This window comes from Pseudopodoces humilis, chromosome 5 (genome assembly GCF_049639895.1).
Source record: "Pseudopodoces humilis isolate 2021_Gansu_Grassland_sample_001 chromosome 5, ASM4963989v1, whole genome shotgun sequence".
Classification (NCBI taxonomy): Eukaryota; Metazoa; Chordata; class Aves; order Passeriformes; family Paridae; genus Pseudopodoces; species Pseudopodoces humilis.
In genome coordinates this window covers 10,008,874-10,036,167 of record NC_142204.1, presented here as the reverse complement: position 1 = coordinate 10,036,167, position 27,294 = coordinate 10,008,874, and the positions used below count along the sequence as shown (strand labels likewise).

Genomic DNA, 27,294 nt, shown 5'->3' with positions numbered 1-27,294 from the left:
AACTTTAGCCTTTTCTTCAGGTGTAAAAGTAAGGTAAGTAGGGTCCTAAGAACCTCTTTTTCTTATACATTTAATATGAGATCAGTACTGAGTACCTCACTTTGTTGGTTGCTGTGCTCCACCAGGGAGTTTCTTTATCCAGACAACTTTTACTTCCAATCAGCAATCCCAGTGATGGGTACATGGAGAAAGACACAAAAAGGTGAACAGACTTATCCATACATCAGGACAGTGTTAAAGGCCCACAGAATTCTCCTGCAGTTCAGACTATTCTTCAGTCAATGGTCAAGGGAACATTTCAACTTGGCTTGTCCCTGAAACCAGCATATCAAACAACTCCAGCAGAGATGTACAAAGAAACAGTCACTTCCTCTGAGTACAGACTCTTAATTTCTTCCAGATCCCTGCCATTTCAATTATATCCCCTCAAAAAACCTTTGTTTTCTTTTACTGCACTCACTAGTAACACATAAAAATCCACAGAGAATTCACATTCTAAATACTTTCTACCAAGACCTTGGGGATGATAGTGTACTTTACCCCTTTTCCACTCTGAGAGAAGCAGAGAGGAAAACCAGTACTGTTACATAGATATTATCACTACATCTTCAACCATATCTCCTTTTAGGCTTCAGAAAAAGCAATTAAAAAGATGTTTACCAGAAAAATTGAATAAAAATTATAGAGAGACAAGCTGTAGGTGCATAAGGATGTAAAAAGGAGAACAATTGGTGCCTCTTTTTTACTAAGGGACCCCCAAACACAGCCTGTGGGTCTTGTAACTTTGAGCTGATTGTTGCTTCTCTCCTGGTTTTATGTATTGAGATTAATTTATTTTTTTTTCTATTGCCAAATCACACACACTAGAACTGTTCCAAGGACCCTTTAAATTCACTTAAATTATGGCAGTATATCCTCTGGCCAGTGAGTGTCACTCCTTCCTAATGAATAGTAAGGGCAGCTCACATGGACTGAGTACAGATTCAGTTCCAGTGGGGACAAAGTCAAAGACCAGCACAGATTAATGAGTGAGCGAGGGCATCTAGAACAACAACAACCACAAAAGAACAAAACAAAACAAACAACACAAAACTCCCAATCAACCAAAAAAAAAGACCCTAAACATTAGGGTCCAATGGGGGACAAACCCTCAAAACAAAAAGAAAGCAAGCTCATTCACCTAGTCAACCAGTAAACCATGAATTTACAGTGAAGACATTGTCCCAGTAATCTCTAATCCCAGCAAAGAGGCACAGAAACAATAGGTGTAGAAAAGAGGACTGCAATTTGTATAGAATTAGAGACAGATACTGCAGATCCTGTTCTGCACAGCACAGCAGCAAATTGTGGTGGAAGGTACTTTGCTGCAAGGAGTTTGTCACTAGAGAAAGATGTGTTTCATTAAACAAAAAAATTCACTTTTTGAGTTCGCCATGGCTGAAAGATGCAGCCCTTACGTGCTTTAGGTTGTAAATCCTAAACCAATCTCAGCAATTTTCCCCTTTTATGTGATGAAAAGACCATACTTATTTTCCAGCCAGGCAATTTATATGGAGATAAAAAGAAGTGTTAAAAGACATTAAAAGTGCTAATAGTTTCCCAGACAGTTGTGCATCAAGGCCCTGTGGACACAGATCTCAGCATGTCCCAGGCCCTCAGGGTTTGATCTGGCCAGATTAAAGTGAGTGCTTATAGGCTGCCTTGTCTTGGAGCAACACATCTCCAGGGAGCAGCTGAGGAGATCTCTAGTACAAGAGCTATGTAATCTTGACAGATTTTAAACAGGATTATCTCCATTTTATTCTCTCCATGAGTAAAGGGAAGTAAAAAGAAAATTGTTCAGCTAGCACATACAGCATTACCTATTACTCAGAAGATCCAGAACACAGAAACAAATATGCTTTCCTAGTGTGTACAAGTACAGTAAAAAGCTATCTGTTCAGTACTACAAAACAACCAATACTCTCAGTTCTACTGCTCAGAAATGCACTTAATGTGATAATCTTCTGCTGGCTTCCCCCAGGCTCTCTGACAGTCTTTACCATCCAATTTTGAGTTATAGAAGATAATGCACAAGGTGCTTAGAACCAAGACCTTCCCAATACCAAGAGCTCCTTTTCTGATATCAACTCCCAGAAATGCTGGAAACCTCCTACTCTAGTGGTGCTTTACATTTCAAACAAGTCTTCCTTTTCCTATGTAATCCCAAACAGATGTGAGACACACTAATAACCCTGCTGGGGGCAGGCTGTCACCTCCATGGGGACACAGAAAGCTGCTGAAGTGAGGGGGAGTGGAAGAACATAATTACTACTCTGCACAACCATCATGGAAGTAGATTTGCCTATCCTTTACTGGAATTGCTGAGAAACTGAATATTAGACAGATGAGGGAAAGTTCCTGGTATTCTCAGCCTGAGTCAGATAGACTTGAGGAGGTAAAAATAACAAAAGTGTGTCAAGGTAGATACAAAACCAAATACAAGCCCAAAATGGTTCTCATCCAGGCAGTGATCTCACAGTCCATGATCACCCATGCCAGGCAGCAGCTCATGGATGGACGCACCCTCAGGGTGAAAGAAGCTGGGACTGTTTTCCTCTTGGATTTGTATGTCTGGAAGGGGAGGCAGGACAGGAGTGGAGCCGAGAGCCTTGAGGCGCCATTTAGAAGCCCTGGTTTACACGGCAGCCCCACAGCCAAGGTTTAGCCACAGCTGCTGATCTCCCTGTGTGCACTTGCAACAGTTTATGCTGAGTGCTCACCACAGGCTGTTGGAAAGAAGCCACAGGTGGAGTTTGGTGGGTAGGTGGTATCTGAGTCATGGCAAAAGTGCTGCACTCAAGTAGTGGAAACAAACATCAAGTTTGCACCCTCCCTGCACACCAAGTAAATCCACTCCCAGAGAAACCAACAATCCTTTTGCAAATTTTCTCTAGCACAGTGGAGCAGTATCTGTTACTGTCACTGTCACTGGGCCACACACCACAATGCAGGTTAGCTTTGACAAGTCCACCCTTAAAGATAAACAGCTCAATTAATTGCCAGCTGATCTGCAGAATCCAAAAAGCTACAGCTCTCTTGCCTCTCAGGCAATCAGAAAAGCTCCTCATGGACTGCTCCTAACAGCCTCTGGAATGCCAAACACAGCTCTAACCAATGACCTTTCTAAACACACTGGAGGAAAAAAAACTTGGTTGAGCACCAAATTCCCTGTAAACAGCTGGATGCATGGTGCCACATGCAAGCCTTCAGCAAAGTTCCTCACTGAATACCTCTGGGTTTGTCTCAAGGTCTCACTGCAGTCCCTCTCACTGAGGGACCTCTAAAGGCAAAGTCTACCAGTCTCATCTGCAAGTACAAAACTGATCCTGTGTCGCTGTATTGGGAACGGCAAGAAGAATGACACAGACTCTCTTAGGAGTTGAACAGGAGAGTTTCTCCCTGATTTATTGCCGCCAATCTTTTTTATAGACCGATATGTGAAAGCACAGAAAAGTAAAACTTTATTGGTTAGTGAACTAACACATCACCATCATTGGTCAGTGGGGTACACCACCCCTCAACCTTCTCTTGCAAGAAAACAAAGAACTGACAAACAGCACCTACAAGGCTGTCTTCTATCTGAGTATTGTTTTAGTTCTTCCTTATGATTTCCCAGGCCACTTTCTCAGGCGAGACTGAGAAAGTTATGCGGCCTGCTATTCCACAGGCACTGTGCTCCCTGCTTCACAGTTAGCATCCATAATCCTGGGAGATTTAGGTCTCCCTAAATATTTCTGTTTATATTTTTGGGATACCTACAGGTGAGGCAAGTGGATGGATGTGTGTTTCATATTGCTGATTTAGGGTGAAGCTATTTAAAGCTTGTCATATAGCAATTCCCCCTTCCCCACTGTTGGAGGTTTTTTCACAAATGGGACAGGACTGCCGGGTGACGTGTCACAAGCTTTTATTTCAGGCACCAGTCTCAGCTACAGATGCAGGAGATGGCACAAACCTACATCTGCCACAAGCAGCACAAGATCTCTTTGTTACAGAACATTTTATAACTTTTTCAGCCAATAGCATATTGCTAAAGCTTACAGAAAATTGTTCTATCCAATCACTAGAAACACATGTACACCTTCTTCAAACAATGTTTGCTTTCTATTAACAATAGACAATACTCTATTATTAAGCTTAAAACTTTCTGCTATCATGGTAAGCATATTTTTCTGCAGTCTTAGGGTCTATCTTGGCCAAGCCTAAAAACTCAACTATTGTTTCATGTCGTTGCATATCGTATTATTGTATCTTTACTTTCAGGCCTTGAAGCTTCAGCTAGCTCTAAGTTCTCTGCTTTTTCTTTTCTGAGGCTTATTTTCACAGCTTCCGAAAGTCTTCTTACCTTTACTGTTATGCTTGAATGTTGCCCCTGTAACCAATACTCTCTCCTGCAAAGGACACTTCTCTGTGCTGTAAGGGTGAGAAAACAGGGTGTGATTGTTTACTTGCTTGCAGGGAGTTATTTATATCCACAGAAAACAGCTCCTAAAGGGAAGAAGTTAATATGGCAGAGATATAAATAATTACCTGCTAGTACCAACTAGTAGTGTTGGTCTTCTCTTTCCTATCCTAAAGGAACTGAGGTTCCCCTTCCTAGTACTTTGTTCTCTTTCATTCTTTCTGTGATTCTTGAGGATGTTGAACAATTTGAGCTGTTACTTCTTCAAATACTTTTTTCTTTTTCTGCCATAGAGCTACTAAATATAGTGAAGTATTTCCTCTCAAAACACCTGGCATTCTTTCCCTTCAACATTTTTTTTTCTGAAAATGGAAATTTATTCCAAATCACCTATTTGCAGACACTTCCTCATTCTCTCTTTGAGCAGAAAAAAAATATTTTACTTATCAGAGGAAAGAGGAGTATCTGAGAACCTCCCCTTTGGTTTCAGATTCTCATGTAATACCATTCACACAGAAGAAGTGTCATGCTTTCTCAAGAACCATATTGTTAATCTAAGCTAAATTTTAGTATTTCTTGACTTCTCAGTTCCTCAAGCCTCAGGTATACACAAAAACACAATTACTTTCTCATCAATGCTTTTAGACTATCATCCTTAAATTCATCCCGTGTCTTAACCAGATTAAAGAGGCAGTCCTGTTAAAGGCAAATTCATGCTTCTTTATGTCCTGGTCCTCTTAAACATTACTTCGTTTTGGAGAGAAGCTGGTGGGACCAGAAACATGTTTCTCTTGCTGCTGTAGCCAGGGACAAGTTCTGTTTAATAGATTTATTTAGCATGAGCACACTTCACTGTAGCCTATGAACACTGGGAACAAGGAAGTTAACACTGAGAGCAAAATGATCTCAAGCATATTCTCCAGAGTGAAACTTTTCAAGGTCATGCTGTAAGAAACTTAATTTCCATAGAAGACAAGCCTAATGGAAGTTCTTAAAGGAGGAGTAGTCATAATTCCTCCCTGTCATGGGGTGACTTTACCTTTAAGATAGTTTTGAGAGCTAAGGAAGTGAAGCTGCTGGTCACTGATGGGAGTCTTTTCTCCTGACCAATTATCAGTCATTTCTAAGAACTGACAGCAGTTTTGACCATTAGAAAGTTAAGTCAACCTGTGAACACCTCCTTAAGATGTAAAGTCAGAGCACTCTTGTTCTCTTTGTTTCCTGGCTGTGAAAGGTAACCGAGCTCCGGCCTGCTCCTGTCCCCTGCCCAGGCCATGCGGGCCGGGCGGGGGCTGGGCTGGGCCCAGCGGCTCCCAGCCGGGAGATGGGGCCTGCGGGGCTTGCCCCAGGCTCAGGCCGGTCCCTGGCTCACCTGCAGGTTTTGCTGTGACTGAATTCACCAGAGACTGCTGAGTAAAGAAAGGAAAAAAAAGCTCTTGACCTGCTGTGGGCTGAGACAGTGACCACACTCTCTAGAGCAGCCATGAAGAATCTTCCATCGCAGACAGCTCCAGCTGCTGCTCTGGCAGAGATCACAGAACCATCTACAAAGCCTGGGCAAGATTTTAACTCTTTCATTATCCAGATGAGACTTGCAGATTAATCCTTTTATCCAGAGAGAGAAAAAGAGAGTAATCAACATGTAAAGAGACTTTATAAATTATCAGAGACAGTAAAGAAAAGAATTAAGTTTCAGAAAAGGTAGAAAATAAGGAGATGCTTTATAAGCTGAAATATTTTTCTGTTAAAGCTATGGAGATGGACAATAAGGTCTTGAAAAAACTCCTTTAATTCATGACAGAGTATATAGGGAGGAATAGAGGGTTCAAAGTGTGGATTTTGAGTAAAAAGTAGAGTAATTGTGATACAGTGAAGTGCCGGAACAGAGTGAAGCAAAAATTTGAAGCCTTGGGGGGCAATGAGAAAACTGTTTTCCAGTGAAGCTCACAAAGACAGATTAAGACTTTTGCCTTTGCATAACTCATCCTTAAAATAACATCCCTAGACTCATGGCCCATACACACCTCAGAGTGATGTGAAATGGGAGGAGTGAATTCTGATGACAAGAGTTCTGGGCAGCTGGCGTCAGAAAAATAGAAATCTATAACAGAAATAGCTTTCTTGTAGAAAACTACATAGATTAGTAGAAGAAAACTTCTGTTTCTCTACAAAGACTGATGAAAAGACTCTAGCAGGAATTGGGACTGTTTTAAACACCAAAGTTCCAAAGTTTTTTGTCTCTATGTTGTCATGTGAACAGAGGAATGGTGGGTAGTGGGAGATAAAAAGGGTTTTCTGGAAGTTTATTCTGGTGTTCTTATTCTTGTAGTTTGTTAATAAACTTTCTTTATTCTTTTTTAAGTTTTAAGCCTGTTTTGCCCTTGCTCTAATCCATATCTCACAGCAAGAAATAAGTAATTTTTTTAGTTACTGTTTTAAAACCACAACACTCCCTTTAAGTTTTGCAGCAAATAATTCCATTTCTAGCAAAAACTGTGCATATGGGGCTTTGCGTTTCTCTCTTGCAGTTAAGTGTACTTGAAGTGCTGATATATGATATGCTTGTGGGAATGCTATCTCTTGGACAACAAAAAAGGGGTGGGTGGGGAAGGAACAAACTTGTAAATTCACCGACAGAAACATACTCCTTGTCAACCAAGCACAAAACAGTAGCTTTGTGGCCTTCTGGGCTTTACCAAACTTTGTTGACTCTGCAGTTTTGTTTAGAGGAAAAAACACTTTTAGAAAAAGATGAGCTCTATAATGAAAGCAAACCTACTTTTTTTTTTTATGGAGAAGCTAGTGGAACCTATGCTCTGTAGTATTGAGAGGCCTGAGCCGTGGGCTGCTGATGATTTTAGCACAGCCAGCTGTGTCCTGTTCCTTCCTCAAAACTGAGCTTCTGTGCCTCTCTTCACTCTGTGAAAGCCCTCTAGGTAGATAACTACAAATGGCTTCTACATGTCTCCAGTTGAAAGTACATGGAAACCCTGCCTTTCAGATTCCTTAAATAATCCTTTATTCTATCTGCTAGTTTCTCCAGAAGATTGGAGCAACCTAGTTTATTGGAAGGTGTCCCTGCCCATGGCAGGGGGTGGAACTCAATGATCTGTAAGGTCTCTTCCAACCCAAACTGTTCCACGAGTGTAAGATAAGAAGCCAAAATGTTCTGGCCTATGATCAAAATGGGGGAAGAAATGCAGTTGCTTCAGCTGGACTTAAAAGAAAAATGGACTGAATTGAGGCTAATACGTACAAGTAAATCTATGTGCAGCTACACCCATGGAGCTTCAGCTTTTTTCTGGATGACAGACTAGAAAGTTGTCTAAAGGAGACCAAAAGCCTTAAGTCAGCCTGTTGTTAGGGACAATAAATGAGTTTAGCAGAAAGTTCTTTGAGGGACTCCAGCAGCATGGGCTGCTTTCTATTTTAACTGGTCATTTTGTGGCAGGAAAACTAAGAAAAGCATTTTTCTTTTTCATACTCTAAAAGTGCATGTTCTCATTCTTGAGTGAATGAAGCACTTTCTTCTATATGGGACTCTACTGTCTGATGTTGACTAGCCATGTGCTTCTGTAAAACATTCCTGCTGGTCTGAATAAAACTTCACTCCTGGTCCTTACATAATTTTGTTATCCAAAGGAGTTTCTAAGTCAGGAAGAGAAGGTTTGTCCATGTGCCTTTGTTGGCAAGTTTTGATGTCCCTCAGTTCTCTCATAAAACTATTTCCAGGCTCCTGAGGTTTGATGTGTCTTTGAAAGGTCTTGTGCTTATCTATATGTGATCGTACACAAATTAGAGTTGGTTGAAAATTTTGGTAAAAGGACAATTTTTCTGCTGAAAACACCAATCTGTTAAAATTAGAAATAGTCCTGGAATGTGTTGGTTTCAGCAGAAGTGGGGAAGGAGACCAGACAGGTTTTAATGGAAACCTGCCTAGCTTTGGACTCTGCTAACAGGGAGCATGCCTAGAAGAGAATTTGGCCATATCTGATTTTCTTTTTTCTACCCCAGAATTAAACATTTTCAGAACTTTGATGCCCTCAACCAAAGAAAAATTCCACCTATCCCATGGATATACTGAGGATATCTTTTTTCAGCTGTCTCTTCTGGGCTGCACACAGAAATGCCCAATAGCCCTATCACACATAACATGAAGTTGTCCTCCTGGGTCCTATCAGAAATAACAAGTCAATATTTCTAGAACACCAATTGTATTTTAATTTAAAATTTCAGTTACAAATAGACTCACCTTCATATACAGAATTCATCACAAATAGAACTGAATCAACAGCTAAAACCAATGCTGTTCAAACCACAGCATGAGCCACACAGCCTACAAAAAAATCTCCCACTTGAAACCAACTTTTTGGATCTAGTGACCCAAGCTGTTGTATGTTATTTATAAAACATTCACAGCTCCCGTTAGTAAGGAGCACTTCACATTTCCAAACATTTGACAGCCTAACTTAATTGCTATTCTTTGAAGAGCACTAAGATCTGAATTTTACTTTTTCTAGGAGTTTATCTGTCAGTACTTCAGAACTGACAATTTTCATTCATGCACCCCTTAAAATCCCCTGCAGCACTGATCTCACTGAAACCTTTTATTCAATGCCCTGCTTTTCCTGGGATTTAAGCTCCTTCATTCCATTGAGTGCCTATATCTTCAACTCACATCTGTGCTTCTGTGTTTCTCTTGTTTTTGTCTCTGTATATCTTGCAATCTTCCATTCTGATTCTATAGCTAAGAATTTCTAGAAGAGACATAATCAGTTCTTTAAACAGTGAAAAAAACAGTCCATCATCATGACATCAATGTTGAGGATTCTGATATTTTTATCACCAACCTTGACTGTAACACAAAAGTCAGTAGGTTTTGGCATGTGATTTAGGACATGCCTCCAAGGGAACAGAAAATTCCAACCACCATTCAAAATGCAAAGAAACATTATTTAATGTGAGTACTATGAGTTCCCTCATTAAATAATGTTTCTTGGGCTCAGTAACAGAAAAAGGAAAGAACAAATGCATATAATGATGCTGTGCGAATACATCCACTAAGTTAATGCCAACTTAATCATCAGAGAGACATGTGAAACACTTTTCTTCTTGAATTTACTACCATGTGGAGTCCACAAGTCAATGAGCAATTGTAACATTAACACCAGGGAATAACTTTTTATTTTGCTGGTTTCTGTAAGAACAGGAGTTTTTTCCACAAAATCATAACCAAATTCCTTCAATAGCACCATAGCAATGTCAGGCTACAGTATTTGTTTTCAAATTGAAACAATATTAGCCTGTGGAGACAGATGTTAATGTATATTAATTACTCAGATTATTACAAAATTGAGCTTCTGGAATAAGATGTATTGAATTTCTTACAGAAATAATGGAGAAAATTATCAATAATTCAACAAATGAAAATAAAACTTACTCATGCTGTGGCTTTGTGCCCTGTGGTTAGGTGACTGTACCTAACACAAAGTACTCCCAGATCCAAGTTCTTCCTTAGGAGCTTTCCTAACATTTCTCTCCTGAAAAGACTCCTTGGTGCTAAACAATCTAAAGGACCTCCAAGTGAAATGTTTTCATCTTGGGGATATTAATTTCTCTCAACAAATGTCTGTTTTAACCAAATGAGAAGAAGCACAATATCTCTGACATGTCACATCCCCTGTCCATGTTAGCTGGAAATCACCAACTGGTAAGGCCCTTTCACACAGACATGCTCAGAGAGTGTGGTTGCAGAAACCTCATTTTCTTAGGAAGAGAGATTAAAATTTAATAACTACCCCCATATATTTTCAGAACAGCCAAGTCCTGGAACTTTACAGAACCCTAATGACAATTTTCTTTAATATCAGTGTGCCTTCATTAGCAACTTCAGCCATCCCACCATCTCATCCAGGTGAACGTCCAACCGTAAGCAGTAAGAGGAACATCCCACTTCAATGAACAAAGAGCTCTTGAGTTTCTTCCCTTCAATACTGCTCATTTTTTGGTACCTGAAATTTGTCATCAGAGACATCTGCTTAGTAACTCTCAGTAGTACACAGATGAAAAGTAGCCACTGTAGTTCTAAATTGAAAACTTTGTCAGTGACATTTCTATATAAAATTCCAAATAATGTTATGCTGGCAAGAAACAACCATAATAATAATAATAATAATAATAATAATAATAATAATAATAATAATAATAATAATAATAATAATAATAATAATAAGCTTTACTCTTATAAAGCACACCATGTCCAGAACTAAGCTGTGACATCAAGGTCAAAGCCAGAATCTCAAAAGCAGTCATGTGCTTATAATTACTCTGAACTTTAGTTGTTGCTTGTGTTGGTCATGTTACAATCACATCATTGGAAAAAGCAAAATATCTGCTTGCATTCTAGAGATAATTGTGGAAAGGACAGAAACAGGAATTTTACAGTCCCTTTGAGATAAATAGTTATAAATAATGGGTTATACGCTCCATTTCCAGATAAAAACAGGAGCTGGAGAACACTGTGCTAACTTACTTCAGTTCGCTGAAGAGCTGCTACACTCAGAGAATCAAAATATATGCAGACAAGTGCCCCATTAAAAAGAACCACTAGATCCTTACATTTTTTGCCTTTTACAGCTCTCTACATCAGCAACAGTTGTACACCAAATAAAAATGGAATATCAGCCAGAATGGTGGCTCTGATTTTCTGCAATTTCATTAATGGAACACAATTAGCATTTCTTACACGGAGCTGATGAAAGTAAAAAAACCTGAGAAAGCAAAGTCTGGGGAGGAACAATAATAGGAAAAAACTGCAACTTTTAATTTGTCCAAATAATTTGAATTCACATGTTTATGTATTACTCACAGTGACACAGACATTGGCGCACAGAATCTTTTCTAAAGGAAAAAATCCTCTGCTGGCTAGCTCCCCCCCTTTTATAAACATATTTTTTATCTTTTGTACTTTCCTCCCAAAGTTTTAAGTCTGTGATGTTATTGATGTTGTTCATATTTTTGCAAGGATCATGCACTTTTAATTATTCAGCAGTAATTGTTCACTTGAGTTATTTTGAGCAAGCTGCCAGGAACAGGTACATGTGCACGTGCATGCACACGTGCTTCTCTTTGAGGGAGCTGTGGGAGTCAGTCTGGAGGAGGAGAGGGGTAACAAAGTAAAGCTAGGGCATATTTTCATATGAAACTGAGCCCACACTGCAGATCTCTGGTGGGAAAAAAAAAAAAAAGAAAAAAAGAAAACTTTGCCTCATTCCATTCCAGTCTTGGCCAACAGTGTTAGCACTAGTTGCAGCCCCATTAGACCATTTGCTGACATGCTGCAACTCCTTAAGGTCCCAAAAGTTTCTCATTTCCTGTTGATCTAGATTCCTGCCACTACAGGGAGCTGATGAAACATAGGAGGACTCCAGCAAGTGCCAGAAGCAACACGAATTGTGCAGCAGAAATGTGTGTCCAGAAGAGAAGGGAAGGTGACACAGGGGACCCAAAACCTTTTGGCACTGGTAAACCAGTATGCCAGTTCTTGGGAAACCATACTCTAGGGAAGATGTTTTCCTTATCTGTACCACACAATTCCCAGAGACAAGCAGCATCCCATAGGAATAATTCAGAACCACAACCATTACCCTCTCTGAATCACCATTTGGAGGAGTTGTTTCCCAGAAATCTCAAGGCAGTTTATGTCTACCCAAACTCTGCATTTATGAAATGTTTTGCAGTCAAACCAGGTGGTCTGCAGTACTTGCCAGATGATTTGCAATGTTACTTTGCAATTATTGTGCATAATTTCACATGAAGTTTAACAAGTGATTTTGATCCACTGAGAAAACAACAGTGGGACAGTGTTTCAAGGTGCTTAATGTGCAGTACTAACCCATCTGAAGACCATCCACTCTTTTTCCACTGGGGTAGGTTTCTGCTGGTGTCAAAAATTGAACTGGTTATCCAAGTGTAACTTCAAGTTTAACTATCCAAGGACACCTACAGCTGGCAGGAGCAAGCTGAGTGCTGGAGGTGCACAAGGGGAGCAGAACTGGTGCTGGCTTGTTAGCAGTGAGCTACCTGGTGGATCAACTCACATCATCCCATAGGAGATTATGGGATACAAATACTGGTCTAACTTTTGAACAAGAGCAAGGTCTAACAACTCATTTATCAAGTGGCCAAACCAACACAAAGTGACCTGCAACAGCTCAAGTTCTCACTTAAGCTTTTGCAGTGTTACACAGCAAGAAAATGGCAGGCCTGAGAACATAATTAAGAGTCCCTATCCTGGGCCTCCCTCTTGCCTTGGACTTGCCTCCATTCCCAGCCAGCCTGCGGTCTCTCCAGTGTCTGAGAGCAGCCACTCCAGCTGTGCTGATTCCAGGGGTGATGTGTAAGAGCTAGATTGGGACCAACATCTCCTTTTGTATCTCCCCACAGCCATCACTGCTTCTTCTTCACTATTGACTTGGACAAGATTCAAATTAGTTGCCTATGGGTGAAAGGTTCCTTGTCCCATCATGAATTCTACACTCCTGCTTTTCTCTAGTTCCCAGCTGTCATGTCCTACCCTCTTCCTCCAAGTGGCTCTCTGAGCTTCTTGACCATTTTCAGCTGTCCCCTTTGTGCTGTGTATCCAGCTTTCTGATCTCCACAACCTGTTTTTCTTCTTTCCTTTATGCCTCCTGCTTAAATCAGATTCTCTTTGTTCTTGAACTACACTGCTCTTGTATTGCTTTTCTCCATTTCAGCATCACTGGCACCAGTCTCAGCTTCCACCACAAACCAACCTGGACTTCAGTGTCTCAATCCCAAGTTCTCCTCTCTCCTTCTTTCACCATATTCACTGTTTGCCTGTTGTCATGCTCCCTCACTTCTCAGTCCAAGAGAACTCAGGTCCCCCCTAAGCTGCTGGCTTTTTTAGCTGAAAAATTAATCCAACCAGGCAACAGCAGATGAAAAGACAAAAACTAGCAGTCCCTGCATGAGAAATGGAAAAGACAGGAAAAGGGGGTTGGACTGCAGTGAGCAGGGTGTAACTAAGGGGGAAAATACTATGGATCCGGGACACACTCAGGGGTTTCCTGCCTGCAACCCACACTGCGACATCGCCTCGGGCTGACACCAGGTGGCCTCTGTGGCTCACATAATAGTGACAAATGATAGCCAGCCAGGTGGACACAGCATTCCAGCCTACAGTGGAGCCATTCCAGTAGTCACTATATGGATGTAGGCTTCAGAAATATATCAATCACATAAGTGAGACTCCACCTGCAATTAAATTATTTAAATGTGTAGGTTTGCCGAGTAACCTCACTGCCATAAGTAACTCATCAGCAATACAGGTTGTATCTTTCTTTCAAAAGGCAAAACATGAGAGTTATACCCTAATACGTGACATTTGGATGTGATTTAAGCAAGCGCATAGCTGAGTTTAGAAATTAACCCAAGCCAGGCACATGCTGCTTTTTCTGGACTGAGGACCACACAGCAAATAGCTGGGCTCTAACATAGATGATCTCCAACAGCCCAAGGCTCTTACATAGCCACAGGAATTGCTTGGTTAGGTTGTCAGTTCATGGAGAAGCTGCTTCTCAAGCCCTCAGCTCTTGCTAAGTGAGATTCTCTGTTCTGTTGGGCATTTTAGAAGTGAAATATTTCACAGTCCTAAACTGGAAAACTATCCAAGTGAGAAGGTTTCCAAGACCAGCATTGATTCTCAAGTAAACTCCCTCGCCCCTTCACTCACTTTGTTTTGAAACCCTAATTTCAACCTCCACTAAAACTCCAATAACTCCACTAAAATAATACAAATTCTAGATTTAATTAGGCAAAAATAATTCTCTTTTCTAACACAATTATAAAGTTCCATAAGATCCTTGAACTTATTCCCTTAAAAGAAACTTTCTACAAGTGTTATTGGTGATTATTTGGTAATTTTAGGAAGAGACAAGGTCACCTCCCGGAGCACCTGCTGTTCCCTCACCTTGTATGGTTTTGGAAAGTCAGGTTCTTTCTAGCAGAACTGACTCCAGGAGGAGTCAGGACTGGAGAAGAGACTCCAGTCTCTCTTGGACAGAAAGCTCCCCCAAGTTTGTACATGAGTTGTGTGATCTTTGTGGCAGGGGAAGGACAGAAGGGACAGAGAACATCCAGCTCCTCCAGGCTACACAAATACCAGCCATTTCCTTGAAAGTTTGGATTTATTAGGAAAATAATCATAATCATCAGCATCAGAGCAGCTGCACTTAAGTTACCTCCAAACCCACAGATAAAACATGGGAAGCTTTTTAGAAATAAATTACAGGTTGTTCTAATTATAAAATTAAGTGTATTTTAGATTAGTAGCATATTTTTTTAACAATGTTTCACTGTAATGATATATAATCTTATAAGGCATGTTCTTTCCAAAACAGAAACTTGTTATTTAAATGAATACATCATGAAGTTACTGGGATAATTATTAGCAAAAATATTCTTGAGACAAAATGCTTGCCAAGAGCTGCAAGCTGTTCAAATGTTTCCTTTCTAGCAGCCGCAAAGACAAATAACTTTTAAGAGCACTCAATTTATGTATTCTTTCATGTAAGTTAGGAATCCTTAGAAAAACTGTTGCTGTTGGTATTACCAATATTTCCTCAAATTTTATAATACTGAAGGAGTGTACAGATTTTTAATTTTATCTTAATGCTCATTTCAGAATAAAAAAGTGCACATAAAGGTCCTTTGGTGGGGATAAAAGCAACACAGATGATGAAACAAATGCATTTTAGCAAGATTAATAGTCTCCAATAGGCTTAAATCATGACTATTCATATATTTAAATCTACACAAATCACATCTGTTTAGTCCTTAGGAATAAAGCATGCTATAAGCATAGTCCTTGAAAGAGGCCCTATCTTTTTGCTTGGAGAAATTTTATGAATCAAAAAATCCTTTCAAAAATAAGTATATGATGTTGGGGGGGAAGGAAGCAAGTATTAATGAGACTATCTATTTTATGCTAAATAGAAGCATTAGGGTTCATTCCTAGAATTACCATGTATTTCTCTGGGCAGTTCCTTACTGCAGCCACTGATAATGGGTTTATTCCTAAAATGCAGTCAGGTCATAGTTTATCTCAAACAAACAGAGTAATTCCAACACTCTTCATTTCTTTAGGAAATATGCTAATTTTATAATAAAAGTAAGGACTTCTGGCTCAGCTGGCCAGTAAAACTTGCTCTGGTCTCAGTGAGAGAAAAACTGGACCTTTTCTACAGCTAAGATGACAAATTATCTTTCTGTTATGCAGCATTCAGAACAGTAATTGAGGTCTTGCTAAGCTTGACAGATACCATAAGCAGCTCAAAGGAAACAGTAACAGCTGGATTAATACATTAACCACTGCTTTACCAGGGTAAATGGAAGCCTTAATTGCCTCCTTGCATGTAATGAAAAACATTTTACTAAGTTTGTACTCATTTCACATTGATGGCTATAAATCAATTAAAATTAGCAATGTTATATGTTAATCTAACAAATGACTTGTTTTGGCTCTTTACACAAGCAAAACAAATTTACAAGAGCAAATTGCATCTGATCACAGCAGGACATCTGGTAAAAACTACAGTGTCTGAAGCTGGAACAGTGTAAAGCAGATCAATCAGCAATCAGAAATGCCAGGAGCATGGAGGACTTGCCCTCAGAAATACCAAATATACATGTACATCCTTGAAAACAAAGATCATTTGGAGAACAAAAAGGCTTCTTTGGGAACTATAGTGGATATAGTGGGTGATTCTTTGAGGAACTGGCTTTTCCATTGCCTTCAGGAGATAACTTATGGAACAGGTTTTGAGTCCAGGAGCTCAGGTACTGATTCCAGGCTGATTCAGTGGGCAGTTTCAGATTTTTCTTACACCAAAGATCATGTGAAAATGTAGGTACTTACATAGCAAAATGATAGATAAAACACTTCCACCCACTGGCCCTCTCCAGGAAGTTGTAGACCTGTCCCTGTGTGCTGGTTTTGGTCAGATACTGGCTCTGGAAGCACTTCGTGGTTCGGGCCCTGCCAGCTCCACTGTCTGAGCAGGCTGCAGGCTTTGTGCCTTCCCCAGAGCTCTGGGGAATCCTGGATCCTTTATCCATGGGGGGGTCTGGATTCAGTGCCACAGGAGAATACTGCATGGTGCTGAGGTTCTCCCTGACTTCCAACAATGCTGCAGATTTGCTATTTCCACTCAGAGTGCTCAGCTGCAGAGTGGAGCCTTGATCCTCCCCATGGTGGTTACACACTGGGTACGCAGCAGTTTCTCCACCACCATAGGACATCCCACAACAACACACAGGTATTGCTGCCTCAGATCAATATTAAAATCATGAAGGAGGGATTAGATGTCTTCCCTGCATAGGGTTCTCCAGCAGCTGATAAGATGACTTCGTGCTCCTATCATGGAGCTTCTCTGTGACACAAGTGTGAGCTGCCAGCCTGTCACCTGTTGTCACTTACAGCCTCTGAAATTATATCAGAAAAAACTATGAGACAGTGACACCAGAAGGAACAGGAGTCTGGGAAAAGAAAGAGATTGAGACTTCTGGAGGAAGGAAAGAAAATTAAGTTTCAAAATTACACTTTTAAGAAGGAAGCCTAGAACTATTTAAATGGTGCAACACTTGTGCAGCAGCAGAGACTTGAGAGCTGATCCTACCAGATTACTTTAAACTGAGCAGTTCTTGAAGTGCCCTGATTAGAGATGAAGTGTTTCCCAAAACACACCTGAATGAGGCTTTGAACTTCAACACCTACACTTCAGGAGAACTTATCTAGAACATTACAGGAAGATTTTAAGACTTAAATAAATTACTTCAGTTACCTCACGGGACCCGATCTTGCAGTCCACAGTACTGTGGAACAATTTTTCTCAGGTATAAAAAGGAGGATGCTATTAATGATAACTGATACTGGGAGGTTAATATTGCTACAAGGGAAAAGATCAAAAATTCCTGGCCTGAACCTCAATTTTCTACAAGGCCTTCTATGTTTGCAGCTAATTTTGCTACTCTCAAATAAGTACCTAGACAAAACAGAAAAGACAATAGGATTGTTCTAGATCAATACATATTTCATGGAGCAGAATTAAATTGTTGCTAATATAGAGCAGCAATTTCTTAGCAGCAATATTAAGAGTTTTGTAAGACTAAGAGTGGATGTCTTTTTTTCTACTGCCTTATTTCTTACATATCACATTCAGTAACTTTAGCCTCAGCAGAATATTTTAGAGAGACCATTTCAGCCTTCATCCCCTGCTTTCTAAAATTAAGCCTATTTTTGCTGTTGCTTAAAGCTCCTCATGTGTAGTGAATGAACTTCTATTGCAGTACATTGAACAAAGTCCTCCAAGTTATTTCACAAAATATTTATATATATACATTTTAACATGACTTTTTACACTGAACTCATTTCTTAACACTCATCATGGAAAGGTCTTGAAAGACCCCCGAGCTATTCACCAGTCTTCACAGAAGTAATTGTGAACGCTGTTTATTTCTAGCTTTAGCACACCTTTTATAGGGTTCTACAGGGTCTGCGGACAGAGCAAGCTACTATTGGCTAACACACACACTTTACATTTTTTCTCCTACACACAAGAATATTGTTTTGCTTTACTCTCTCTTCTGCAGGCAAGTTTCAAGGATTTTAGCCCTTAATATCATGACTTATTTCAAAGGCTGGTTTGTGCATACAGGCCTTTACTAATATATAAAATATATCAACAATTCCCCCTTTCTCTTTTTGCACAAACCAGGCTTTGGATAAGATAACACACAGCTTAGACTGTCATCTCAATTAACATTATAAGTAAAGTCCGTCCCCCTTCTAGCACAAGAGACCTCAACCATCCGGTGATGCCCCAGCTGGCGAACCAACTTCCAATGGGGTCACTATCTTCTTTCAGGGCATGTAACCCATCCTGTAGCTGTTGCAGTTGCTTATGGATGGAAGCTGAATGATCAGTAAGATCCAAGCAGCACATGCTTTCAAACTCCTCACAACCATGTCCTTGTGCTAAAAGCAAAAAGTCAATTGCAGCTCGATTTCATAATACTGCATGACATACACTACTCGCATCGGCTGAAAGCTCACTTAACATTGTGGATATTAAATTTAATTCTTTCTTAGTCTAGCAAGCAAGCCTTTTTAGAGTGGCTAGGCTTTAATTCATTCAGGCTTTGCTTTGACTGTTTGATGTTTTTCATTTTGCTAGCTACTTCAGCAATTGATGTAGGCTTGGGTGGAACAAAGTTAAGCTTCCCAAGATAACAGGGTCTTCTGTGGACTAGCAGGAATCTAATTCCATGCTCTATCTCCACAGATTAGGAATATGGAACTAGGTAATCACTTTGGTAATTGTCCTATGAGATTGCACCACAAATAAAGGCTTTACTTTTAATGGTAGTAACGAGATCAGCTATAGGGTTGACTGCAGCTCAGTGCTACATTACTTTGTTAGAATGACTTTTTGTCGGGGGTTCAGACATTATCCATCCACCTGAGGTATTGGTGGAACTTAACAAATCTAATTCTTCTGAGGGTTGTAACATTGAGAACTTTGGTAATTTTTGCTTGCCAACAGGCTTCAAGTTGTCTTAATGTGAAGCCAACAGTGCGACTGCACTCTTGCAACATTGCCAATTGATTCAGTTGAGTCTCATTACTAATTAAACCTTTAAATGCTGGAGGATCCAATTCAGGGACTCCTATGAGACAGGTGCGAAAGGATCTCCAGGGGTGGCTAGGCTCAAACACATTGACCTTTGGCCAGTTCAATGTACCAGAGTGACCCATATGTTCTGTCGCCTTTGGATGTTGGTTAGCAGACAGTTGGTCATGACTATAAACATCACAATTACCATAAGCAGTTTGTTCCATGTAAATGACACCATACTTACAAAATCACAGCTAAAACTTCAATCGTTAAATGAACTTTCAAAGATGCTTACGCTACCTCTTGAAGGGGGAATACTTATACTTTATACTAACATAACAATTACTACACAGGCTAAATTCTTTATCTTAAACTATTATCTAACTACCTTTAACACACGTGCTCTGGTATATATGTAGTCTAAGCGTGAAAGCAATTTGCTGAAAGGGTAAACACACAACTACAATTTGCTTTATATACAGTTAAATTGAGTCTCTACACCTTTCTTAGATCTTCTACAGAATTTCTCTAACACGATTCAGTCCTGGAACGTTCACTGCTCCCGTGATGTCAGCTGGCAGTTGATTGGTGACTGAGGGCTTTGATGTTCAGGTTGTTCTTCAGATTCTTCTAAATTTTAAAACAAAGGATAACTGAAAAATTGGTAGAGACACAACATCATAATAACAACATAAAAGTTCTGTTGGTAAACTGTCTGTATAGTGTTCAGACACAACTGTGTCCTGACAGGTCCACTTCTGATCCATGTCTGGAGTACCAAGGCTGTGTGATGACATCTCTGTTCACTGGATCTTGTGTGTTCAGAGGCAGACAGTCTGGTCAGATGGACAGGTGACCTTTTTGAACCTGCCAACAAAACACAGGCACTTCTCTCCTTGAAGTTAATGAATTACACTAATCAAATGCTTTTAGGGCATCCATTTCCCCCCTTTTCTTAAAAAAATTAAAATGAGATGTACTTCTGTTATAAACATCAACATCAACACAAAACCATATACACAATGAATAAAAATCTATAGCAGTTAAAAATCAATTAAATCATAAACATTATTAATAAGATATGTAATATGAAACTACTATTAATTACTAAAACACTGCACCAGCATCCCATAGTTAGCAAACAAACAGAAACAAAAAAAATCAGTGAAGGATTGGGTAATCATCTCAGGAAATGATTCTCCAAGCCCACTTCAAAATTGATCCAGCTGTCGTATTAATAAGGTCAAATTGCTGAGTCAAAAACTGACTCAAATACTGATTTGGTACAGAAAACATCTGGATCTGTTGGCAAACATTCCATCCAGGTAAAGTCAAGGCTTGGCCAGGGCCTGGCTTTAAACTGGAAAGATGCCTCTTAACTCATTTCTAAAACAAGGTTCTCAATAGTAGCAGCTATGAGATGCTTACAGCACAGCAAACTGTTAAAATGCATTTGTACAAATCAAATGATCAGAAGCCTTAGGTACCAGACCAATTAAACCATGCAGCAGTTGGTTTAATCTGAAGCCTCTCCCATGGCAGCTGATCTTCAACAATGGTACATCTTCTTAAAATTCTGGAAACACTGAAAAATAAGAAAGCTATAACAAACAAAAACTGCAGAGATTGCAAAAACCAATAGAACTCCCGGTGAAGTCAAGGGTGTCACAGATTTCATTCACCTCCATCCACAAGCAGGTGTTCACCAGTGTTCCATCACTGCTGTTTCAGTTGTGGCTGTCTTCATCTCTCTAGGAAAATAACTATATTTTGCAGTTTAGACAGGTGTCTCCAATAAAACATAAAACAATTTAAATTAAACAATATTTAAACCTAACAATAATTATTTATAACAAAAGGAAATAACAAACTTAACCTTAAAAGAATATCTAAGTTATAAAACTTAACTTAAAAACATTCAAGCCTAAACATTATAAAACTTGACTATCCTTAATTCTATTAACACTTAATCTATATTAAATAAAAATATAACTTAATCTTATTCTGTTACTACAAAAAAGCAGCTAAAAGTTTGATATATACCTTTCAAACACAATATAACAATAACATGGATTCACTATAAAGATTATAAAAATGTAACAAATACATCACAATTCTATGTCATCTAGCTTTAAGAATAACACACATTAACTGCAAATGTTACTAAAAATACTTATTTATAACAGGAATTTGCCTAGTGTATGTTTAAATTGGTTAGGATTTTAAAGTGTAGTTTTTCTGGAGAAAAACCACAACAACACAGGATTTGGCAGGTTGCCATTTAGCTTTTGTAGCACTTTTCAAAAGTACTACATTTACATTTTTTCAGAAACATCAAGTCCAATTCTTAAACTAAAACCCAAAATCCAAATTGGTGTATATGCAGTTATATGTGTTTTATATAACAAAAGGACTCACATTAAAATTACCTTCTTAAAATTGTGGAAAAAACCAAGCAAATAGATAATATATACTTTAACTTAACTTTGTCTTGTACAGTAAAGTTCTCTTAACTAATTATTTTTTAAACCATAAATCTCTTCTGTAGATAACATTAATTGGAAGGTTTTCCTAGAAGCTGTAAATCACACCATATTTTAACCTTGGGTTCTAAAACCAATTATTGCAAGGCAACTTCTGTTAAACACTTTTTCTCTCTCTTTCTTTTTTTTTTTTTTTTTTCTCACTTTCAAAGAATCACAATAACTTCTCAGTAAAATCCTAAAAACTGCAACTGCATAAACTCATAATTACTTAAAATTATGAGTTTATGCAGTTGCATAACTGCATAACTCTAAAAGGGTATATAAAAACATTTTGAAAACCCAATAAATCATGACTTTTTAACAAACTAGGTACAATCCCAGCGCTTCTTCTTAGCGAGGGAGCGGGGGGGGTTTGACTGCCCGCCCTGCTGCTGCTCTCTGCTGCTGTTATCTTTCTTCACATTCTCTACATACTCTCGCAGAGAGGAAAAACGGAGAGAAAGAAAGAAAAAAACCTCACAAAGTTAACCTTAACAAATGCAGTTTTTTCTCTCAATCTCTCTTGTTGTTCGCCGATAGAGGAAAAAAGGGCACGATTTTACAAAAGCAGGTGATGTTACACGAAAAGTCTCTCACAGCCAGGTGCTAACAGTGGCAATCATTGCAGCTTATCAGCATGGCCTTGGAACTTTTCTTGCGCTGCTTCTACCCCAAGGGTGCCTTTGTTCTCTGCTCACACCTCGCTCCCCCATGTCCCCCTGGTTCGGGTGGAAACCAATCTAAATTTGGCTTCTTTTCTTCCAGGGTGGTAAAGATGGAACTTAAATAAGATTGTAATGTTAAAAGCAACTCCAAAAATGAAGCAAATATTTCTGGATGTATCACATCCCGCCATAACTGAACAGATTCTGTTTGTTGTTTCAGCTGTGGAATTTCTTTCTCATTATTTTCTTCTCTTTGACTCTCCCTCCCTCTCTCCAAGGGCAGCATAGATAGGAGTGCTTGCCCAGCAGTGGGAGGTAAAGGTATCTGCCGCTGTGACGCAGGTAGAATTACAGGTCTCACAGCCTCAGCATATCTTGCTTTTCTGTCTTTTAAGGTATTAATTACAATCTGCCAAGTTCAACCGAGAGACACAGTGTCCTTGCTCTTTTCCGTAATTGCCGTTTCCCATATCAGAGCCGATATATCAGTCCGTTCTTGCACTGCAAAAAGCAGTGTGAGCACTGAAAATGCCCATGACAATTAGCCCATATAATGAGCATATCCAGGTCCTTTTCCTGGGCTGCTTTGCCTCGTTTAACGAGGATGCAGAGAAGCAGTTTATCTGCCGCCGCAAATTCCACATCCATGCTGATGGCAACCCGCAAGGGGGAAGGTTACGACCCTTCTACTACGCTCTTGCCTGCCTGGGCCCCCCTCAGCAGCCCGACTTCCATGTCCAACCACTCCGCGTCTCACTGCGCTCAGGCTGCCTATCCGGTGCCGATCCAAGCCCGTGACGTCTAACTCCCAGATCCACTCTGCTGACTCCAAAGCCCCTCTGCCCGCAGGGGTGTCTCTGGTCGGAGCGCTAAATCTTGAAAGACCCCCGAGCTATTCACCAGTCTTCACAGAAGTAATTGTGAACGCTGTTTATTTCTAGCTTTAGCATACCTTTTATAGGGTTCTACAGGGTCTGCGGACAGAGCAAGCTACTATTGGCTAACACACACACTTTACATTTTTTCTCCTACACACAAAAATATTGTTTTGCTTTACTCTCTCTTCTGCAGGCAAGTTTCAAGGATTTTAGCCCTTAATATCACGACTTATTTCAAAGGCTGGTTTGTGCATACAGGCCTTTACTAATATATAAAATAAATCAACAGAAAGGTGAGCATCAGTTCACATTTCCACATCAGTCCTAGAGCAAAGAGAGAAATACATCCCTTCCCTCGGCAGTTCTCTTAATGAACAGCTGGAGAGTGCAAACATTAAAGCACAAAGCCCTTCATCCAAGCTAGCCTGCAGCAGATCCCTGAGAAGCACCTCTAAGAGCATTCTTTCACTTTGGGGTGCTGAGGCTGCCTGGACAAGGCTGGCTATGCAGAGCTGCAAGCACAGCTCCCTAGAACACCTTTCCTGTTGCTGCTCCATCCACACACGGCATCCCACAGACACAGCACACAAAAACCTGAAACCAGCTGGCAAACGGCACCTACTTTCTCCAGGTGTATCCCTCTCCTGGCGGCTGCTGCACACCATAGAGTCCCTGGAGAGATGCAGGAGAGGAGCTGCTGCCTGGCTCTGCCCACAGCCCCCCAAGTCCCACCCTGAGGAAGGTAGGGTCCCTCCCTTTGGGCTACCTTATATGGCTGCCCTTGCAAAAGGCACTGCGAGAATCGGGAACAGTTTGGATGATTTCAGAGAGAAGTTACGCCTGTCTCTTCCTGCTGTCAAAACCAGCAATTACAAGCAACAGCTTAACTTCCCTCACAGTCTTTTTCTTATCTGCAGACACTTCATTGTTGCAATGCCTTAAAAGCACCCTTTCCTTACTGCACATCTTTAAACACTGAATTAGGTGATGCCTGTGGCAAGATGGAGGCTCTGCATCCTCCTTTCATACTGGGGAAGTCTAAACAGCAGCTTCAGTTGCTCAGGGGGTTTTCCACCAGTTTTGACAAAGCCAAAAGCAGTGCTTCATTGTTCCATCAAGTAATGGAAAATCAGGGTACTTTAATGTTGTTGCCTTTCTGAGGTCCAGGTCATTTTTTGTATTAATTTGGGAGGAAGAGAATCCCAAACATAACCATTCCAGCATCAAACTCCCCATTTTATTGTTGACCTCTCTAATCAGGAAGAAGAAAGCGAATACTGCTCTTTCTCTCGTTTCCTCCCTCTTGTAACAGAAAGCAGACTGTTGTCTGCAACACCAGCATTCCAAACTTAAGCTTCCCACTTTTCCAGAGCCAGGAGTTTGAGAATGGAACAAAGGTACCCCTTTCACCCTATGGTTATTGTCAGAGGGGAAATGCTGCCATTGGACATAGTCTTCACTTTTTACCATAATTGCTCATAGGCAAAGGCATCTCTTTCCTTGGAAAGATTATTCCAGAAAGTTATTTTTTAGTTTGCCAGTTATATTTCCATACCACTGCAAAAACTCCAAAACAAAACAAAAACCCAAACCATTTTAGTTTCTTTCTTTTTCCCTGATACATGATACATGTAGTCTGATCTAAAAGCCAATCCATCCAGAACATTTTCCTTGGATGCTGTGTTGCTCAGTTTACCCTGTGCACATAATTGAATACATTATTCCACACACTATGGCAGGTCATTGAGAACTGATACCTGACTGGAGCCACAAAAATCCTTCTCCAGGTTTTTGCTTCTTCCTGAAATGCTTGCTGCATCAATTAATACTTTTATACTCTACTCTATTAACTTTTCCAGACAGTAATTTGCTAAATGAAAAAATTATTGTGTGTCCTCACCTCTAACCTCTCCTGAATGTAATTACTCAAGCTCTATGGAGGGAAAAAAGCATTAAAAAACCCCAACAAATTAAACAGAAACCCCCAACCAACCAAACAATAAAGATGTAATTTTCGTGGATATTTTAAAGTTAAAAATAAGTTTCCTTTGAGGGAATAGTCATACCCAGCTTTACTGCAAAAGCAAAAACTCAACATAATAGCAGTGGGTTTGAAACAACAGCAGAAAGAGAAACCAGAGCACCTATTTCTTGATTGAGCAAAAGATGATTTAGTGATAAGATTTTAAAATGCTGAGGTGTGAAAGACTTGAACTCATTCCTTCACACACCCCCAAAAGCAGTATATCGCATTTTTGAGTCAAAATCTCAAAAGGCAATTGGTCACCTCACTAATTTATGACTTACATCAAATGCATGACTTCAGGAATGTCTAAATGCTGAAGTGTTCACTGTTAACTACAGATGCACACAGCATCCTGCAACTGTGTGTATACAGAAGCATGACTTCTGTGGCTGAGCTTGCTTCATGTCTTTAATTTTGGTGGGCCTGGTGCCAACCGTGCACATCTTCCTCACCCTGACAGCACTGCATTTAGCACTAAACTTGGGAATTCATAACCAAAAGGCCAGGGTGGGAAGGCACAGAGAAATGTCTGTCTCTGAGATGCATTTTTGAGCCCCTTCTTGAGGAGGAGGCACTTCTTAGAGAAAAACTTAAACACATCACCACTGGCACCACCCATCACTGTCTCCTCCAGGGGCTGTTTTAGAAGGAAGTGTTAATGAGTCATGCAAGATACAGATAATATGGAACCCTTAAAGCTAGAAAATATCTTGAAGGGTAAATAATAGATGATACTTGCAAAACATTCCTGTGTCCCTCTGTTCCTCCCAGATTCCATTCTCCAGACATAAGCTTCCTGCATCAGTGCTCTTGAAGATCTGCTCTGGATCTGTGAGCTGCAGCACTGCCAGCACTGATACCCAGGAGCTGGACACTGCTGAGTGCCACACAGCTCTCTGGGTCAGCTGTGGGATCTTAACAGTGATCGCATTGGGGCACAATCCAGTGAGTTGTGTGGCTCCAGCTGGTGATGACCAGAACTCCTTTAAGGGGGCAAAATTCCAGCCCTTGCTCTCTGATTCCACTTCCAGCCTAGTGGGCTCTTACAAGAGACTGTAAACAAAGGTAATTAAGAATCATGAAATGGGGCTTCAGCTCTGAGTTCACTTAACACTACTTGAAAAACTACAATTTTTTAACTGTAGGCTGAAAAATGGGCAATATTTGTCTTGCCAATCTGTTACACAGTTCAGATGTCTGTGGAGCACCTGGTAGTCAATTTAATGTGCACATGAACACCATTATTCTCCTTCACAAGAATATGCTGCGTGTAAACTAAGATTATCATGACTTGTACATTGTGGTATTGGAAAGATGGTGCATGTCCAGATTGAGACACTGGGCTTCCATTCTCTCCAAAAGTTTGCCAAGTGAAATGTATTTGTAGCTATTTACCGCACAAGGAAAGATAGGATGTGATAAATTGCCTTTTATGAGTGCTGGTAGTGCTTCATCATTTTTGTATTAAAATAGATAGTCTACAAGGCTCACTGCTTGACCCAGAGTAGTGTCTAAGAATTCCATAAATCTCTTATTTCCACTTCATGATGGTAAAAATGCCTGTAAGAAACTAACTTCACTCCTGCACTTACAAAGGTTTTTTTCTCTCTGTTCAAACTAAAACTAAAATATTTTATTGAAAAAATGAACAGAAGATGCAAGTTCTTCAAGAAATGCTTGAACTTCTTAACAGCTATGATGTGAAGAAAGTGTAAATCTCATAGTATGATGCTGTCATGGGGTAGCTTTACCTTTAAGGTGGTTTTGAGAGCTAAGGAAGTTGAAACTGCTGGTGGCTGATGGGAGTTTTTTCTCCTGACCAATTATCAGTCATTTCTAAAATTGACAGCAGGCCTGACCATTAAAAAGTGAATTCAACCTGTGAACACCTCCTTAAGAAGTACAGTCAGAGTTCTCTTGTCCTCTTTTGTTTCCGGCTTTTGAGAAGGTAACAAGGCTCTGTGGTAGCCTCCTCCATCTTCCCCCCACCCTCTCCCTCAGCCAGATAAGGCCGCAGAGGATGAAAGGGAGGGGGAGGGGGAGGAAAGGAAAGCAAAGCT

The 27,294-nt window shown here is 40.1% G+C and overlaps 1 protein-coding gene across 1 annotated transcript in view; it reads right to left on the bottom strand.

The window, feature by feature from the left end:
• LOC102104242 (potassium voltage-gated channel subfamily KQT member 1-like) overlaps positions 1-17,129 on the bottom strand; it is an 81,116-nt gene extending 63,987 nt beyond the window's left edge. The window contains 1 exon segment of the mRNA XM_014262499.2: positions 16,385-17,129. Within this exon segment, the coding sequence (XP_014117974.2) occupies positions 16,385-16,765 (381 nt within the window). The 5' untranslated portion in view covers positions 16,766-17,129.
• Positions 17,130-27,294: the final 10,165 nt, after the last annotated feature.